General features: G+C 45.0%; 1 protein-coding gene across 1 annotated transcript in view; it reads right to left on the bottom strand.

Annotated features, from left to right (window-relative positions):
- Positions 1-21,526, bottom strand: part of CORO7 (coronin 7) — an 850,148-nt gene that overhangs the window by 739,906 nt on the left and 88,716 nt on the right. Inside the window, exon 2 of the mRNA XM_085628451.1 lies at positions 16,295-16,391. Coding sequence (XP_085484577.1) covers positions 16,295-16,391 — 97 coding nt within the window. The remainder of the gene's footprint in view (positions 1-16,294; positions 16,392-21,526) is intronic.

The following is a 21,526-nucleotide window of genomic DNA, read 5'->3' as shown; positions in this document are numbered from 1 at the left end:
TCACCCACATAGTTTCTATGTATACAGACAATACATTAGTCTACATTAGAGATCCCCATGTCTCCCTGCAGATCCTGTTTCTGGAGCTTGAATGCTTCAGGGTGACCTCTAGCTTACGGATTAACCGAGATAAGACCGAGATATTTCCAATGGCCAGACTGGCGAGAAACCCACATGATGACCTACCTAAAAGTGGCTCTGCGGTGGTAGACCAAACAATTCAGATTCCTGGGCGAACAATTTGCACTAGATCTCACTACTCAACTCACACATCATTTGAGCAGAGTCATGGAAAGACTTCGGGGCTCTGTCACATTCTGGAACACACCCCCCCCCCCTTTCCATTGGGTGCCGCACAGCACTCATGAAAATGGTGCTCTTACCCCATTGCTTATACCACCTACAGAATACAATGAGCTGTGTTCCAAGATCCACCTTCAAGGAATTGGACTCTCTCTTGACCTTTTTGGTCTGGGCAGGTAAGAGGAGTAGGATGAGACTGCCTAGTCCGAAACTAGACAGACAGGAGGGTGGGCAAAGACGTCCGGATTTAGAATAATATTACATTGCATTCCAGCTTCTGCACGCATGGTGCTCGGAGGAAGACTACTGTGAAGAACATCTCTTGAGTGACTGCTGGAAGGTGGTGCCACTCCCGGTAACACTGATGAGGGGTACCGTCTCATGGTCCTTTCTTGAGCATTTGGCCATGGCATAGGAGGCAGCGACGCACAGGGTTCTTCAAAGGTCCCCCTTTCTAGATCTCTAAAGATCTGGTGGTTGCATTCTTTTCGGTCCATCAATGAAACTATGACTATTGCCAGGTGGGAAGAGGGGGGATGTTTGACATTGGTAACTTTTATCCGTCAGACATATTCATCTCCTTTCGAGGAGGCTCAGACTCAATTTGGGGTGGGCCATGGTCAGTTCCTGCAATATAGTAAACTGTCTAAGACTGCACAGTAAATTTGACTGGAGTTTCTGGCTGCTCCTAGGTCCTCAGCGGTTACAACCGCTAATATGGAGCCTGACCATGCCACGCATGCGATCTCCCATTTCCACAAGGCTTTAAAGGCTGACCTCATCCAGCCAGATCTTCCAGTCCGATGGATGTAAGACACGGAGCTGGATGCACCCCTGGCAGATGGATATTGGAAAACTGCAATTTCGAGCAATACCTGATTTCAATTGACTCACTTCTATTTCCTATATCGCACCTATATACCAACCACACAGCTCCAAAGATCTGCCCGCACAGACCATCTAAATGTCTCAAACGCGGGCAGCGTGGGGTGGACTTCAACCACATGACGTGCAGGTGTGGTCAGTTGGGGGTGCATTGGCAAGCGGTAGTGCTAGAGCTGATAGAATTGACCAGTATATCAATAGAGATGTTGCCACATCTCTGCTGGCTCAATTTAATACTCAAACCTCCGAAACAGCATATCGCACATAAATTTGCCTCACTGGGGTTAGTGCTAGCTAAACGCAGGGTAGCTATACACTGGATGAGAGCACAGAGCCCCACCCTGGAGATGTGGAGAAGGGATCTACAGGAATGGGCGATAGCGGAAGAGATTCAGATGAAAATTATCAGGACTGGCCCAAAGCTACAGGAGGACCTGGAATTGTAGTCCAATATGCTTGTTGAACTGAATTCGGAGACTGTGGAGGTAGATGGGAGGAGGGAACTACGGAGTATTGATCAGGACTATGTCACCCCTGTACTTGTAAACAACAATGCACCAAATTGTTGTCAGCATGGTCACCTGTACAATGGTTTTTGTTCACGTGGAAATAAAGATTTTAAAAAAGAATTTACATTCTTGCAGTATTTAGATCTTTTCTTTGTGTAAGTATCAAGTCCTATTTTTTGTTCTTTTTCGCCTCATGATTATAGTTTTCGTTATGTCAAGTTTAATTTCCAGCATATTGGTAGAGCAGTAAGAGCTCTCAAAATCTGACAGGCTTCGTAGACCAACTGGAGTATTTCTAATTAAGACTATGTCAACAGAGTATTGAAGAATTGACAATCAATAGCTACATGCTATTGGGGTAGATATAGAGATCTGAAATAAAAAGATTAAACAAGATGGGGGCTAGGACACAGCCTTGTTTGAGGCCCCTATGTGTTAGGATTTTTCTAGATAGTGCTCCGTTGCTGCCAATCCTCATCTGTTCCCACGTGTTGGAATATAAAACTGAACGACGTTTAACAAAGGGAGAAGGATATTCCATCTGTGTTATTGTTACCAAAGCAGTTTCATCTGCACTTTGTAAAACACAGTAGTTGCTTAGTTGCTATAGCCTTTGTTGTGAAAAGGGTTAGTTTCAAGATATTAAGCTCCGTGCCTAAACCGAAGCGGAAAACGGTCTATATGGGAGAAATAAGATCATGTTCTTCGGCCCTGGGGGCAATTTGGTGAATCTTACTTAACGGGCTGTCTGAACCGCCATGACCCCAACAGAAAGTCACCCCTGCCAACTGAATTGGGACATTACAAAATCGTACAAACGCTTGTATCACCGTGAGAGTGTCTGCGGATAGGTGACATATGAGGGGGAATATGTGGCAGAATGAAAGTCACAAAGCGATGTCAATTGTGCAGCAAACAACTGTCATCGGGAGGTTTGTTTGTTTATGCGCCCCAAATCATTGTGGAGTAATACCGACCAAAGGCAATACAACATCAGGGGCAACGAAAACCAATGTCTTCAACCGCACTCCAAGATGGCAGCGGATAATATGCACTATTAACTGAGAACCAATAGTTCTCTTTCTAAAATGTTTCATCCAATTGGAGAGAGTGAAGCTGCTTAAAATTGCAATGTGACATCAGCAAGACATACAGACATTGATAAAGGCTAGGATGCTGGAACACGTCTGTTTGGGCAAAATGAATCGAATTTGGAACCTGCTGAGTGAGATATATATTCACTGAAAAACCTCACTTAGTTGGACATTTCACTCATACAAAAACAGAGAAATTCTGCTGTGATAGTTAGTTGAGCTAACTATAACTCGCGCCCCTGCAATGCACTGGTCATGACGTCACATATTACATCACTAATGACATGGTCAATGACATCACTGATGACATCTCAAATGACTTCACGGATGACATCACTGATTACATCACCCACTTAATATCTGATGCACATCCTCACACCCTAATATAACCTTTCATACACCTACTCAAAAATACAGACTAACAATCCCAAAACCATAGACACACCAATACCAGTTCGTACATACCCACTCACTGATTTATAGGTCTACACACACATCCACTCAACCATACAGTCAATCATACATGCAGTCACTGATCAATACAACCACTGATATATGCACTCATACACCTATACAGATACTCACACACTGCCACTCACCCATAGAGTTACTCACACACCTAGTCAGTCACCCAAAGAATCAATCACACTGCCATTTACTCATTATACAGATACACACCACCTGACTTATTCATACAGATACTAACACATACTTACTCTCATACAATCACTGACATAAGCACACACTCATCCATACAGCCACTCTCACAATCACTCACTCTCACATATAGTTACTTATATAATCCAACACTCACATACACTGCTTTTCACATATGTAGTTACTCATACATATACCATTGAGACATCCATTCACTCACCAACACAGCCATATACAGACTCACCCACCAATACAGCCCCTCACAGACGCACTCAAGAACCCATACACCCAGTGAATCACACACTCACATATCTATGCAGGAAGTCACACACAAACCCACCCACCCACCCAGACACTCAGGCACCCATATAGGTACTCAGACAACCAATCATTAACCCACATTGACACTCATATAGCAACTCACCAACCTATGCAGCCACTTACACACCAACTGACAGACTGATACATTGCAAACTGCAATGTTGGGCTGTGTGCCCCCACGCATCATTAGCAAAGCCCCGGGGAGGTGGCAGTCCCTGGGGCTGCGGGGGCTCCCGCCACATAATCCTGTATTGCCCCCGGGACCTGGCCCACCCGGGGGCTTAAAACAATCGAAGCACGGGAGTCCATGCTTCATTTAAAAAAAAAAAATAATTCTGCCGGATTAGCTACGCGATTCCCATCTACGTTTTTTTTTACAAAAATGTTTTTTGGGGCTCTGGCAGGCCTAGGGGGCTGGGTGTTTCTACCCAGCCCCCTTTTCTTGTTTTTTACTTTTTTTCTTGTGACTCGGTTCTACCGAGTCACAAGATGGCTGCCCACACTTCCTGGTTTGAAGTGTTGGCACCCAATCATAGTCAAACTCGTGATCTGGAGGGTTCAGCCGATCAGATCTCACAATTCTTAAATATCGATATCTGTAAATGCTTACTTTTCTCAAACACTGCTGAATGGATTTACACCATTTAAAGAAAAGAGTGCTATATGGACCAAACGCTGCCTTTTTGCCAAATTTGGTGTAATTCCGGTCAGCAGTTTGGGCTGTAGCCGTGTCTAAAGTTTCCTATGGAAATTAACATGGAGAAAACACGCTTTGGGAACCCCCTTTTTTCTCGGCCCCAACTTGACGAATTACCCCGAAAGTTTCAAGACCGAAGCCTAGAACTCTTGCTTATATTTGAAAAGTGCAGCAGGTACAATGTTTTGGTCTGGGGCACTGTCATCTATCCCTTTTCAGGTTGCACCTGTCTGGTTTGCTAAAGACACCTTGGGGACATTCAGAAAGTTCACCTAGGAATTCATTCCGCCTGTTGCTTACCACTGGCTTTGTGATTTGTAACTCACATTTTCTGGCTTTCTATTTGCTATCTTTACTTGCTTTAGGCTGTCCAGATCGTGTTCTCCCCTCCCATTTCCAAAACCTTGTTTACTCTATTCTTCTACAAACTCGCTTTCTGTCAACAGGCCTTTAAATCTTGTTCTTATTTTGTTACATTTGCTGTGCATTCAAGGACGGAGGTTAAATGTCAGACTGCCTTCCAGGGAACTTGGTATTTATTTTTCTTTCTCTGACTTCAAAGTGAGAGGATTGATATGAGAATCATGCTGGCTACTGGGGGTCTCTTTGATAAATGCTGTACGATGTCATTTGTTTTTCCAGCACACAGCAAAATTTAAATGTCTGTAAATGAACTGTGCTGAAGAATCAATTCAATACACTGGGTGACGACATTTCCACACATTATTATTTGTGCACTGTATACTTTTATCAGTAAATCTGTGTGCGAGTGCAAATGTATTGGTCATTTCAGTTGAAGATGTGTTGTCTGTAATGGCTGTACGCTACTATCCCATGCATACTCCACGTTACCTCACTCTACTCTGCCCCACTCCACACGCCACGCCACGCCACTCCACTTAACTGCACTCTTATCTGCACCACTTCACTTCACGCCAATGCACTCTACATCACACTACTCTACTATGTACTACAGCACTCTTCGCCACTCCACTCTACACCACTCCACGCCACGCCACTCCACTCTACATCACTCCACACTACTCCACTCTATGCCAACCTACTCTGCAAGACTGCACTCTTCACCACTCTTCTCTGCATCACTACACTCCATGCCACGGCACTCTACGCCAATCCACTCTAAGCCACTCTAATCTACTCTGCACCACTACACTCTACTCTATACCACTGCACTCTACACCACTTTACTCTACTCCAGTGGTCTTTGAACTTTTTAATGCTGCGCCCCATTCTCCCAAGTGGGGAAAGAAAATCATCGGGGACCCCCTCAGAATTGTTCACAATTATCCTATTAAATTGGCAATGTTTAGATATGTCTAGACTTAACTCCATGCCTCCTGAACTCCATGCCTCCTGAACTCCATGCCCCCACTGAACTCCATGCCCCCACTGAACTCCATGCCCCCACTGAACTCCATGCCCCCACTGAACTCCATGCCCCACTGAACTCCATGCCCCACTGAACTCCATGCCCCACTGAACTCTGCCCTACTCTAATCTACTGTACACCACTGCACTCTGATACTGTATTTCCCTCTATACTCTACTCCGCTCTATGTCAGTGCACTATACCCCACTCTACTATACACCACTGCACTCTTCGCCACTGCATTCTACACCACTCCACTCTATTCCACTCTACCCTGCACCACTCCACGCCACTTCACTTTACTCTGAAACAATCTACTCTATGCCAATGCACCCTATGCTGCGCTACTCTACGCTGCACCACTCTACTCTAAACCACTGCACTCTACACCACTTTACTCAAAACCAATGCACCCTACGCCACTGCACCTAGGCCAACTACTATGCACCAATGCACTTTTCGCCACTATATTCTACAACATTCTACTCTATGCCACTGCACTCAACGGCACTGCACGCAACGTCACTCTGCACCACTGTACTCTCCGTCACTGCTCTCTGCACCACTCTACCATGCACCACTATACACCAGTGCACTCTACACCACTGCACTCTGAATCTCGACTCTGCGTGACTGCACTCCATGCCACTACAATCTACAACACTACACTTTGACACTCTACTCTTCATGACTGCACCCTATGCCACTGCATTCAACTCTGTACCGCTCAACTCTATGCTACTCTATGCCACTGCACTGTACTCTGAACCCCCACTACTCTACGCCAATGCATTCTACGCCACCCTACTCTGCATCACTTCATTCTGTCACTGCACTCTACCCTGCACCACTTCACTCCATGCCACTTTACTCTGCAAAACACTGCTCTCTCCACCACTCTATATCACTTCACTCTACATTAATCCACTCTAAGCCACTGGGATCTACTCTGCACGACTGCACTCTACTCTATACCACTGCACTTTTTGTCACTTCACTCTACTCTGCAACAATCTACTCTATGCCACTGCAGTCTGTGCCACTCTATCCCACTCCACACTACACCACTCTATTCTACACCACTATACTCTACACCTATGGTCTCTACACTACTTCACTCAAAACCAATACACTTTACGCTACTGCACTCCATGCCAATCTACTCTACACCACTGTACTGTACAACACTATACTCTACTCTATGCCACACCATTGCACTCTGTCACTTTACAATGCACCACTGCACTCTACACCACTCCAGTCTAGGTCACACTGCGTCACTCCATTCTGCGACACTGCAGTCTACGTAAATGCACTCTACGCCACTGCTCTATACCATTCCACTCTTCCCTGCAGCACTCCACTCTGCCGTGCACCACGTCACTCTACACTAAAACAATACATGCAAAGCTACTGCACTCTATGCGACTGCAACACTGCACTCTACGCCAATGCACTGTATGCCACTACTCTGTGGCATTGCACTTGACCCTGCACAACTCCAGTCTACTCTGCACCACCCCATTCTACACCACTCCACTCTGAAAAAATCTACTCTATGCCACTGCACTCTACGCCACTCTGTCCCACTCCACTCCATGCCACTGCAATCAACGCTGTGCCACTCTACTCTACGCCACTACTCTATGCCACTACATTCTACCCTGCACCACTACACTCTACCTGCACCACCCCACTCCACTCCAAACAATCTACTCTACGCCACTCTACTTCATGCCACTGCACTCTACGCTGCGCCACTCTATGCCTCTGCATTCCACGCTATGCCACTGTATTCTAAACCACTGCACTCTACACCACTTTACTCAAAACCAGTACACTCTACGCCACTACAAATATGCCAACTACTTGGAACCACTGCACTCTACATCACTCTAATCTGCACCACTCTATGCCCCTGCACTCTGCGCCCCTGCATTCTAATCTGCACCACTCCACGCCACTCTACGTCACGGCGCTCTATGCCACTGCACTCTACCCTGCACTACTCCACTCTACCCTGCACCACTCTACTCTATGCAACTCTACTCCACTTTGCGCCACTCTACTCTATGCCATTACACCCCATGCCACGGCAATCTACTCTGCACCACTCTACTCTATGCCACTGCACTCTACACCAATGAACTCTACATCACTTTACTCAAAACCAATGTACTCTACGCCACTGCACTCTACACCAATCTACTCTGCACCAATGTAGTGTACGCCACTTCAGTCTAGACCACTCCACTCCACTCCACTATCCTCCAATCTACGACAGTTCACTCCACAATACTCCACTCTATGATTTCTACTCCATTAAACTTTGCTCCCCTGACATTCTACTCCACCCTGCCACTCAACTCTGCAGCACTCTACTCCACTCTCTGCCATTGTACAACACTACTCCACACTATGATACTCTATGCAACTCTCTCTATGCCACTTTAGTCCACTCTATTCTATGACACACTATTCCACTCCAATATATGCCACTCTATTCCACTCCACTGTACTCCACAACAATCTATTCTGCTCTACACCACTCTACTCTACAACACTCTACTCCACTGTACGCAACACCCTCTACGCCACTCCACTCTGCTCTACACTATTACACAACACTCTATGTCACTTCACTCTACTCCACTCTACGTCATTCAAATATATGCCCTGCCACTCTACAACACTGTACTCCCTCCATAACACTGTATGCTACTCCATGACACTCCATTCCACTTCACTCCACGACACTCAACTCTACTGTACGCCACTCCAAGCCACTACATAACACTACACTTTATGACACTCCACACCACTCTTCTTTACCTCACTAACTTTTAGCCATGGTGGCAGCAGCCACTCTGGTGTACAACACTGCTAAAAGATATTGGCAAAGCCAATAGCTCTTGCATAGGCTAGACCTATTGGCGTTGCCAATGCTTGTTGAATATGGTGAGCATTGAATTAACGCTGATCTTGTACTCTTCCTCAAGACTATTAGAGTTTTTTTATAAAGGCTCCGGAAGGCAGTTGGAGTGTTTCCATTGGGGGAGCAGAGCACATATTGGTTTCTCCGATCAAACCCTCCAAGAATGAAGTACACTGTTCTTTTGAGATGTATTGTTTCTTCAAAGTAGCCTAGTTGTTAGTCAGATAATTCATTGTAGTCCAGAATAATCTGGCGTTAGATTTGGTACAAACAGTTGTTAGTTTGTTCCATAGGTCCACACAGGCCTTGTTTTTTTGTTGTCCAAATTGCTTTTATGTATGGTACATGCAGTTTTTTCACCGTGGCTAGAAGGTGATCATGAGGGGTTTCTTTGATGTGCTCTGATCAGTCTGCAAACCAGCATTTCCCTTCCTTTATCTTTACTTAACCACAAGTTACAGTTAGGACAGCCTATCTGCTGGAAGGTATTTGAGACAATCTCAAAAGAGAAAGTCTCCTGTAACGTGGTCCAGTTGATAGTAGTTCGGACTAGATTTGTTTTAAGGAAGAACATTATTTGAACAATATAACTAATTTATCATACAGGACATCTGGTTTGCCCGACCACTTTAGCCTTATCAAATTTTCTACAGTGATTTTGGCTGATGTTGGTGGCACTTTCTCTCAGTGGGCATTATTGATTGCAACAGCAAATGATTGTGGCATGTGGTCACTCTCAAATCGTGGGTTGGTAGCTGGCTGGTCCAGAAAAAGCCTATCATTTAAAGGTCTCAAATCAAGAGACTGCAGGGTGGCACTGAGGATTTTACTTTGCTATCTCAGTGACTGTGATCTCTGAGACTGTTTTGGGAATCCGTCAAAGATCATCTTGCATTATTATATAATCATCATCCGTTGAACAAGCCATACGATTTTAATTAAAATAGCCAGTGACTCAGTTGTCATCAGGGTGTCTATTTCTTAAGGAAAAGATGATTGGCTTTAGTTTATTTACAGCTTTGTTTTTTTTATGCTGGGTTAATATAAACAATTATAATTAATAAAGAAACGTTTCTAGTGATGAAGCTCTGGTTTTTAGGTCGAGCCTGGGCAGAGCATGCACATCTCTGTGAGCCTAGATGTACTGGAGCATGTACTTGAAGCCCCGCCCACTCTCCACCCATATTTGTCATTGGCTTGTGTCATTGTCCTTCTTAAATGCTGGCTTCTGGTTTGTTATTAGGCTTGTTAATCCCTCCTTAGTACTGCCTTGTCTTCGTTTGTAACCTCCCATGAGGACTGGCTCTTTTACTTCTGTTGTTACACAGTACCTCTTCTTTAGTCTGTTAGCACTATTTTCTTTAATAAGTTTCTTTTACTGCAGGAGGGTCTCCCATGCGCAGTTGTAACCACTGGCTTGTTTATTTAACTCACAGCAAACGGGGAGCTTTTCATGGGAGACAGAAGGGGGCAACTCAGCCATGTCTTCAAGCATCTGCAATGCAATAGGTCTCGCATTTGCAAGAGTTTAAGCTATTGGGATTGCAAATGAAAATAACTTTATTTTATGTTTTATAAACCAAAAACATAAATAAAAGGCATTGTCATTTACAATGGCAATAGCTCAAACTCGCGTAAATGTGAGACCTATTGCATTGCAGATGCTTGTTTAGATGTAGTGATTGAAAAAAGTTGTTGTCAATTGCCAAGTCAATAATCTTGTAATTATTATCCAAGTTAAAAAATAAAAATAAAAATCGGTAGCCCGTCTTCGGCTTGACCTCGTTTATTATCCCTTTTTGCATTGCTTGTGGAATGCTTGAAAACTTAGAAACAAGGGAGAGGAATCTCCTGATTCAATGCACAAGGAAACCACCTTACTGTTGCTGAAGACTTGCAGGACACCTAGGACTGTGGCACACATAGGCCACTTTGTCAGACTTGAGTTGGAGTAAACTTTTGACAGGTAGGTTGGCCAAGTTTGTAAGCAAGCTAGTTCCCGAAAATCAGGTTGGTGTCAATCAGCATAGCAACACTACAATGAACATCTGAATTTATTGAGTCTCTTTTTGGTATAGGACAAGTTAAAAGGAATGACCGGGGTGCACAAAAGGCTTATAACTCTGTTGACGCGGTCTTTATGGTGAGCAAGTCACACCACCAAATGGGAATGAACAAGCTACACTCTCAACAACCCAGGAGGATTCATCAGTCGCTTGGCAGCATTGTCAACTGTCCCCAACAGGGTTTGTATTTAGCATATTGGCAAAGAGCCTTCGACAAGGGAAACAATGAAATGATAGGCATGAAATCAAATCAATAGCAACTTATCACATCATTCTTTACATGCTAACAACATGTTGCCAGGAACCTAGCTGTGAATGTACTGAACATGCTTGAATATTGTGAACTCTGGATGGTTTTCAGACATGCAAATCAACTGCATACATTCTGTTAACTATCATTTCATAAGTCAGGAAAGAAAGTGCATTAATGTGCTTTACCTTTCTAACAACTACACATACAAACATATTCTACCATGCAACAGTGGCACATCTTAAGGTAGAGATTTATTGAAAGCTTGCTAATGTGGATGAGTACTAGTGGTGACACAGGGTGTAGGATAGGGAAGAAGAACTTTTTTTTTTTTAAATATATTTTTATTAATTTCACAGCATTACAAGTCACATACAGTACTTGGTCAACATTTCGGCAAGTTATACAATACATTGAACCATTAGGGAGAGTAAACCAGGTGCATTCACGGTCCCTCCAAAAGCCGCCCCCAGTGCGTTGCAATTCCATTTCCACCGATGGGGAAACACATAGGTCACCTTGATATATGTTCCATTTGCCCCATTTTCTGTCCCATTTCTTTGGACACCCTCTCGATTTAAATACCTCCTTCTCAACTGTCATACATTTGTCAAACTCCTTTGCTCACACTCGATGAGAAGGCCTATTCGCCACTCCGCACTGTTTCGCAATCTCACGTTTGACTAAGGTGTAACCCAGTGTGGTTAGTTGCTGTTCCACTTCTGTGAGGTCAGTCTGTTCCCACATATTGAGAAGGCCCTGTCGTGGTGTAAGGGTGAGCCCCTTCCCCAGTGCATCATGGATATGTCTTGTGGCCCCCTCCCATATGGGTCCTACAACTGGACAAGCCCAAATTGTATGATAAAAGGTTGCAGCTTGTTGGCAGCCACGTAAGCAAAGCGCATCAGGTCTTGAGCTTATCCTCGCCAGTGTTACCCCGGTGAGATATGATCTATGCAGGATTTTAAGTTGGATTAGTCGGAAACGAAAGGTGATGGCCACCTCCCTCGGGGACATTAGCACCGCTTGCCAGTCTTCATCGCCAATGGGCCCGAGATCTATCTGCCATTTCTCTCTGAGTTTGTGGAACGTGTTAGGTAGGTTGTTGCACAGTTTTTTTTATAAGTTAGTGATATGGCTTTATTGAGCAACGGCCCGTCTAGCAGCCGATCCTCCAAGGGGGACGACTCTGGTATGTCGCTCATGTCGGGAAGAGCTGTGGTATGGGCATTTCGAATCTGTAGGTACCTAAACACCTCCCCTCGAGCCATATCGTATTTCTCTCTTAACTCCCCAAATTTAAGGATTGTGCCCTTCGTCACCAAGTCCCCTTTTGTGGAGATTCCGATGGTGTCCCACTTATCAAACCCAGGCTGATGGCACAGTAGTCCAAGTCGTTGGGTAAACCACAGTGGTGTGGCTTTGGTCAGTACATTCGACCAGCCTATACAGGAGTTTGTCTGGTGCCAAATTGCAACTGTGTGGACTGTAGGGCCGAAATACTTTCTTTTCCGGGCCTTCGAGTACAGCGCCCCCATATACCCCTCTCTACCCATTTGATATATGTCCAGCAGATAGGCCGGATCAATAGGGGAGCGATATATATCCAGTGATTTACCACCATTAGCTGCGATGTCCAATAATAGAGTCTTATGTCAGGGAGGGCGATTCCCCCGTCATACCACCCCTTGGTTAGCTTGCGCATTGCTATGCGAGGGGATCCACCGTCCCATAGTAACGTCCTGACCTCACTCTACACTCCCGAGAAATAGGCATCTGGGACCCTATTGGGACAGTTCTGAAAGATATAAAGGAAACGTGAAAGGGCCAGCATCTTAAATAGAACAGTGCGTCTTACCAAAGAGAGGGGCAAGGACCTCCAGTGTTTGACATCGTTACGCAGCCTGTCTAAGGGAGCAGCTAGGTTGCGATCATAGAAGTGTTATGGGTCCGGAGTTATGAAGACTCCCAGGTATCAAAAGCTCTCAAGGGCCACCATCACCTTGCATCCTGCGGGGAGCTGGGGAACTGGGTCCCAAAGGACAAATAGTACCGACTTACTCCAGTTAATCGCATATCCCGATTATTTCCCAAAGTTTGTGAATATGTTTAAAACACAATGTAGAGACTTATATGGGGAGGCGCAATATAGCAGGATATCGTCAGCATATAATGATATTCGGTCATCATGCCCTTCCGCCCATTTCAACCCTCTCAGCATGACATCTCTTCTCACCCAGGAGGCTAGTGGTTCCAACATCAATGAATAGATTAGGGGGGGGACAGAGGACAACCCTGCCGCGTGCCCCTTTTTAGTGAGAAAATTCGAGACGGGTGGTTGTTTACCCGCACTTGGCCCTGCAGGCCCGTATACAGCAGCCATATCCAGCCCAGAAATTTGGGGCCAAAACCCAGGCGTTTCAGGACTTAAAATAGATATGGCCATTCGATAGAATCGAATGCCATTGAGGTGTGGAGGGAAAGTACCACTGCGTCTTCTTCTATAAACCCTCGGCGCGAAAGCACGTTGTGAAGGTGCCGGATATTTAGCGCCGTATTTCTCCTTTGCATAAAGCCAGATTGGTCTGGATGTACCAGTGATGGAATGACCAAGACCAAGCGTAGGGCCAGCAATTTCACAAGGATTTTCGCTTCCGCATTGATTAAAGAAATTGGCCGATAAGAGGCGCAGTATTGGGGAAGGAAGAAGTTGAATCATTTATGTGGGCAGTTATATACTAAGTTTTAATTAAATGTTCAAGGGTTCATGAACAGAAAAATGTTGAGGCTTTTTATGAAAGAGAGCAGGTCCGGCTGTTGTCTTAGAGGAGTTGGGAGAGCTCCAAGGTTTGTTTCTTCTTCCGGGATTTTTTAAAAACTATGCTTCTCTTGTTTTGTAACCTGGGTGTTTTTGCTTCTGAAATGATGGATCCTCCAGAGGGAATTGAAGGGTTGTTCAGGTAGTAGGGTGTTTTCTGACATATAGCTTTGAGCTCCAGTGGGACCCAGCGGAGGTCACACAGTTAGCATAATGTAATGGAATTTCAGTAAGTGTGCGACTAATCTAACTGTCGCTAGGAGAACTGCTTTGATGGGGCAAGGTGGCTGGTAGGGGCTCCAGTTAACATTGCGTATAATCAATTCTAGAGAAGACCAGAGCGTGTGCTACAGTGTTAGCTGATTTTGGGAGAAGGGTTTAAGGACAGGGGGCTTTCAGTGAATATCATGCAGCACACTCAATGTGCAAAAAAGGCAAATTGTAATACCAATGCAATAAAAATTATGCCAGGCACCTTGTGCACATTCTGGTCCACCGTAATGAATATCCTGCAGAGTGTCTGCATGTAATGACAGGTCCAATGGAATGAAAACCCTGAAGTGCTACTCCTGTAAAGACTTTCCCGGTGTAACAAATATCAGGCAGTGGACCACAGGGTAGCAAGGAGTGCATACATTTGGTCTGTGGCTTAAAGGTGACATTGCCTTCCCTACAAGTGGACGCTCCTACACTGGCTGTCAGGTGCATGCAGGATCACATGCGAAGGTGAACGTCTAGCATTCAAAGATTTTCATATACAAGCTCTTCACTGACCTCCAAACAAGATCACACCAGAATTTGTGCTCAGCCAAACAAGGCATGTTGGTAATTTTTAAGTTTGATGGGCAATCTAACATGGGTAGACCATTACCATCCCAATTTACCAAAACATGTACTCCCTTACTTCCTTCTGCCACCGGGATTCTTACCCGTCTGCACTCTGTCAGGATTGGATTGGGTTGGGTTTGTTAATAGTGTCCGCCTGTCTTCTCCTGGGAAGACTGAAGTGTTACCGGATGCTGAAGTGGTACACTGCCCTACTCATTCATCTAAAGACACCTGAATCGAAATGATTTGAGTTCATTGTGTCAAATGTAATTATAGCTTGAGTCTACTGAAAAATCAATGCACTATGCATCGTGTAATAACAGGGTCACTGCAGTGCTTATCGCGCCAAGGGTCCCACTCAATGAGTTCCATTCCAGACTGCGCATTCTTTGACACACATAAAGCATACATTTCTACGTATAAAGCTCTCCAGAGAAACCTCTACTGCTTCTTGCTCAAACAAATCATCTAAGCAATGCATTGGAAACCCCAAAATGCAGTGACTTCATTTGATTAGGACATTCTTTAACAGGTGTCATACTTTGAAAAGGCTTATATCAGCGAAACATTCAAGCTTCAGCCTAGACTTTCACATTCTTTCCCATATACATCTCCGTCTAACCTCACCATTATCTCAGTGACTAAGAGGCTTCGCTTTAATCCCTATAATACCTTAGTCCTCTCTTGCTTTAGCAGTGTTGTGATCAGCCATCCTCTACTCCTATGCCTTTCTGGCTTCACTCCTTCTCTTTAACCCCATACCAACTATCATTCAGCAGCTCTCTAATACTATTTCTGCCCAACATCACCATCTCTTGAGTGTACCATGTACCTCCATGTCACAAAGGATGCAGCTTGTGAGTTTTCTTTTTAGAAATCATTGTAATCTGGTAATGTAGTCAAATGGCTTTCATCAGGGGGATCCTCAATCCAAGGTTTTATTGATGGCAATCCACACTGGAAACAGTGGAGAATGCTAAATGAAAGCCCAGGAAGGATCGCAGCATATTCATGATATGCAGACATCCGGTAACCTTGCCAAACTTCTATAATATAAACCAAAGTCTGTCTCTACTTCCTTCAGTCAGACTTTCACAGGTTCTGCCCGATCACCTCACCCATATCTTCCAGGTCCACCGCTTATATATTTTACCTTACTTACACATCCCATGTCCCCGCAATCCTACCAGACTATGGTATTACCCTCATCCCAGGACTTGCCTGGATTCTCCTTAATCTCGTTGATTTTCTGCTAGGCACCTTCAACCTCAACACTCCCACACAATTCAAGAGGATCATATCATACTCACCATACCCTACAAACACTAGCTTCATTTATATCCTTTGATTATTCCTCTGAACCCCTTTAGTCTCATCTGTATTCTCCTGGCATCTCACATCCTGTTCCAGGCCTAAGCCCAACCGCTTTCAGTTTCAACCCTATGCACTGCCATGTTTGCTACAAATCACGCCGGCTTCACCCCTATCATCCATGACACCTCTATCACCCTTGTTTCGCTCTAGCCTCATATAAACCTCACCTGCAGAGTCGGTATTAAAGGCCACCAAACATCGACTGGATTTGATGTGGTTTCCGCAGGAAGTAGCAGACCCAGCTCGTACATCTCCAATCCAGGCCTGCAACAAAAAAACAAAACACGACTCTTGAAACCAATCACTTGGCCATGCATTCAGAAATGAACTTTAGATCCTACTTACAGACGTGGCCAACTGAGCCCTACCTGCAAAAATGAGCAGTCAGTTAACACAGCTCTCTCAAACCATATACTTCCTTTACTAACTGCAAAGCATAACAATTGAATTCCAGTAAACGTATACAATGATTCTACGGCATCACTGCCGCAGTGCCTCTGATCATAATCCTATCTTAGTATATTGGGCACCAGGAGCCACATAGGTTGAGATACCTACTTGCAGCCCAACTCCTCTTTTGACTCATCTTTCAGAGAAACGTTGGGGAGCACAATTGACAGGTTTTTCAGGCACAATGCAGGCACCGCACTCCTACAAAACATGGAATGGGACGCTTTTAAGGTTGTCAACCGGGGAACTTGCATCAAAACCTCACTGGCGTAAAACGGACGCTACTGGAGAAAGTATTGAAGATGGAGGAGCGACTGTCGATGGTTGAACTGTCAGCAGTACAGAATTGAGCAGACAGACCGCTTTCGACTGACTTGACTAAAATGTACCATGAATCACTGGAAATGCTCCGATGTGTACACTACAAGGAATATCTTATATAGCGGCATAGGAAGGGGGACAGAGCGGGATGACTCCTGGGGTGGTTGGTCCGATCGGGCACTCACCAGAAGCCCATCGGGAATAAGCAGGACAGAGAGGGGCAGATTGTGATTGCGCAGACGGACATAAATAAGGTATTCGCAGATTAATGCCAGATGCTGTACTCGGAGCAGGAAACACCCCTGCTGGGCCTCCTGGATCCTTTTTTAAACATAAGTGACACTACCGAAGCTTAATGAAACACAAACCAAGGTCTTAAATGTAGCCCTAGGAGTACAGGAAATAAGACTGTCCATAGATCAGTTAGCGAGAGGGAAGGCACTCGGAAAGGACTGACTCCCCTCCGAGTTCTATGGTGCGTACAGACCTACATTCGCTAATTGGCTACTCACTATGAACACAGGGGCTCTCCAACGTGGAAAGATCCCAGACTCTGCAAGGGAGGCCACCCTAGTGGTGTTACCAAAACAAGGTAGAGAACCCCCAGGATGTGAGATCCTTCTGAACGCTATTTCTCCTACAGACTACAAAATATTGGGGAAGGTTACAGCTAATCGATGGCTCCAGTACCTACTGGGCCTGATCCATCCGCACCACTGCAGCTTTGTTCCTGGGTGCAAGACTCATATCTACCGCCGTAGGCTCTTCAACATCATCGATCTGACACATTGCAGCCCAGGACTCCCATAAGTGGCTTCCCTGAACATAGAGAAAGCATTCAACGCTCTGTTGTGGCCCTACCTGTTTGGGGTGCTGCAGACAATGGGAGTTACGGGAGCTATTATTAAGTGGATACAATTACTCTATGCAAATCCTCTATGCAAATCCTCTGCCCAGGGTGCAAACAGGACCGAATTCTCGGACTGGTGGCAATTCCACAGGGGCACCAGACAAAGCTGAACCTCATTTTATTTGCGTAAGAACTGGAACCTCTGGCATGCAATATACAGGAACGGGGCCCAGCCTAGGGATGGTGGGAGATGGGTACCACACTACGGCGTAGTATGCGGGCGATGCACTGTTGTTCCTCAGAGACCCAAGAACCACTTTGCCAGCCACGGTGGAATTACTAGAGGAGTTTAGAGTGTTATCACGCGTATGAGTGAACAAGGATAAACATTGCCTGCTCCCTCTCCATCCTGGAACACCACCAGAGCGGCCCAGCTTTATCACAAGGATAGAGACCTGAAGCAAGGTAATCTAGACAAATGCAGTTCCAATATTGGGAGGTTGCTCCCTTTCCGACCTCTCCTCCCGCTATCCCCCTTAGGGCGGGCGACCATTCTGAAAGTTATCGCTCTCCTATACTTCTTCAAGGCCCTCCCACTTACCCTACTACAGGTCTTCTTCAGAGACCTGATTTCTCTCTCATTGGAATTGATCTGGGAGATCCAAAGGTTCAAAATCTAGATCATAAAGGATATGAACCCCATTGAAGTGGGTGGTATGGTTGTGACCGACCTCGAAATATACTATATAGCAGCTCAACTGGTGTCGTTGGCGTGATGGCTAGCGGTGGACGCAGACCCAGTCAAGGCGATGGTGACAGACAGGCATGCTACTCAAGCTTGGAGTCAGGCTAGGATCACCACTATGGGGGAAAGGTACCATGATGGTGAGGTCCTCACTTTTGACGCCCAGCGAGATGACTATGGACTACATGATGGCCAGTTTCTGACTTATGGGGCAATGAGGTGAGCTCACAACGAGACTTGGGCACAGAGAACGCACGACATGGAACATTTGGAAGCCTCCTCACATTGCTTACACATGGGAACAGTAGGAAGGTGTGACCTGCATGCAAAGAGTCATTGAGGCCAGTCTTTAATGCCCCTACCAGGGCCCTAAAACCAAAATGGGAACAAAGGATAGGAAGGGACATCTCGGACAAAGAATGGGGGAAGATGATGGAATACATTAAAGGAGTGAATAGGAATCCCTGCTTCAAATAAACCCAACTCAATTATCTACAATGTACATATCTGTCTCCAGCCCAACTAGCTCAAATTTACCCAGGGATCCAGGCAGATGCCCTAGATGCCATACGGGAGGCATAATTCTTTAACATGGTATGAGATTGCCCGCACATACAGGCCTATTGGCAAATCCTCCTGAATCTCATAGCAGACCTAACAGGTCGCCGTTTGTCTATGACGATGACAGAGTGCCTCTTGGGCAGATTCTCGAGACCAGCAAAAGCCAAACACACCTCGAGGTTTATTGATCTGGCCTTAATCTTGGGAAAATAAAATATAGCAATGAATTGAAAGGCCGTCGAGGCCCCGCCGGTCTCGAAGTGGCTCAAGGATTTGATCAAATAGAGCAAGACAGAACTAAATGTTATGACCAGTAGTCATAAACAAAGGGATAAGAAAACACCCATCAAAGCATGGGACACTATACTGCTGGCCCTACAGACCAAATCAGAAGTCAGACCACCATGAAACCCAGGGAGCAGTGTACGTGGATTAATGGTGACAGATTATAAGGGTATAGACAGAACGTCCATTCCACTACTGACTGATGTCGATCATAGCGACCAGCAGGTGCGCAACAACAACAAACACAGGGGTACTCAATTGCGTATAAGATTGGAGTAAAGGATAAGAGATGCTCGCTACAACAACACGGGTGGGACGGAACATACAGGATCAACTGGGACAAGAGGTTTGCCTTCCCAGTATGTATGTTAGGGACCACTGTACTGCTGAATGTAAGGGAGATACGTGGGTGATTTACAGGGACGTTTTACAATTGTTAATGTAAGGAAGAACTTGAAATGTTATGTACATGCACATGCACAGCTATATGATGAACAAATAATGATAATGTGAATTGCCTCATAGTTTCAATATACACTGTAAGCATTTATGACTGTAGTGTTATTGAAATAAATCACAATAAAGAGCTATGGGGAAAATAATTATTACCAGGCATTGCATAAAAGGTATTTCTGGCACAGATAGCAACTGAAAAATATTAGAAATGCAACAAAAATGTTATGATTATGAAACACACAAGCAGCTGAAGTTCCAATTGACTTGAGAAATATCAATGCTTATTTAACCCCTTGAGTGCGGGTGTCGGCCTTTGTTGACACAAGGGAGGCATATAAAGGCCCCTCTGGTGCAGAGCACTAGAGAGATTCCTTTATTATTTTTGTAACTCTGGCTGCTCTGGAAAAGCTTCTGTACCACACTTATATGGGTGGGTCACGAAATCCCAGCACAAAATGTCCTAAAGGACTACGTAGAGAGATCAGCGATGAGGGCACCTGCAGGATTTGGGGCCGTGCTCAACCGCAATTCATGGAAACCTACCAACAGCAGACATTTTTTTAAACTAGACAACTAGAGGATTTCAGGGTAGTATGTCTTCCATGGATTCCACAAGGTTTTCTTACCCACAATGACCTACAAACCTCAAACTTTGCCTAAAATCACGCATTTAACTTCCATTTCTGTGAGGGAAACTTAAGGAATCCACAGGACTCTTCAAAATGTCTACCAGCCAGTACCAATAAAAACGTTGCGCCACTTGTGTGGCGGGTCCTAATGCCTGCAACAGGAACAAATCAAACCAAGGTCAGTTGGAGTCCTCTCGCAATAGCTCCCAATGACCTTGATTTGACCTGTTCTTGTTGTGGGCAGTGGTCCCCCCCACACAAGTGGAGCAGCAGTTTTATATGCATAAGTGTAGTAACGTTGGGTGGTAGGAATTTTTTTGATTCCTGGGCATTCTGGAAGTTTCCATCACAGAAATGTATGGAAAATGTGTGATTTCAGGCAAAGTTTAAGGTTTGCACGGCATTGTGGGGAAGAAAACCTCATGGGATCCACACAACGCACATCACACAAGAATTCCCCAGTAGTCTAGTTTTATAAAATGTCTGTATTTTGTAGGTTTTCATGGGTGGCACCACAACATGGCCCCAATTGCCACACCTACCCATATATCTTATTTCTTAAACTAGAGCTTTAGGGCCTTTTTGTGTTGTGGTCTCGTGGCCCACACACAAGTGGGGTACCTTTCTTATCAGGGGACAAGTGGCACCTCAGGATGGTAGGAAATATGTTGCTCCCGGCTGATTCCAGAACTTTCCATCACAAAAATGTGGGAAAAATGTGTTTTTTAGTCAAAGTTTGAGGTTTGCGAGAGATTCTGGATAAAAAAAAACTGTGCAAGCCACGCAAGTACCCCTACCCTGGATTCTCCCATGTGTCTAGTTTTAAAAAATGAGTAAGCTTGCAAGATTTTCCTAGATGCTGGATGAGCTAGAGCCCAAAATCCACAGCTAACCACTTTGCAAAAATAGGGCAGTTTAGTGGAAGTGAGGAATTCATGTTACATTTTGGGCCCTTTTCTGTTGCATGCACTAGGCCCACCCACAAAATTGTGGTACCATTTTTATTGGAAGACTTGAGGGAATGCTGGGTGGAAGGAAGTTTGTGGCTCCCCGCAGATTCCAGAACTTTCCAACACAGAAATATGAGGAAAATGTGTTTTAT

The sequence above is a fragment of the Triturus cristatus genome, chromosome 10, assembly GCF_964204655.1.
Source record: "Triturus cristatus chromosome 10, aTriCri1.1, whole genome shotgun sequence".
Taxonomy (NCBI): Eukaryota; Metazoa; Chordata; class Amphibia; order Caudata; family Salamandridae; genus Triturus; species Triturus cristatus.
Note: the sequence above shows the minus strand (reverse complement) of the source record. Positions and strands in the feature narration are given on the sequence as shown.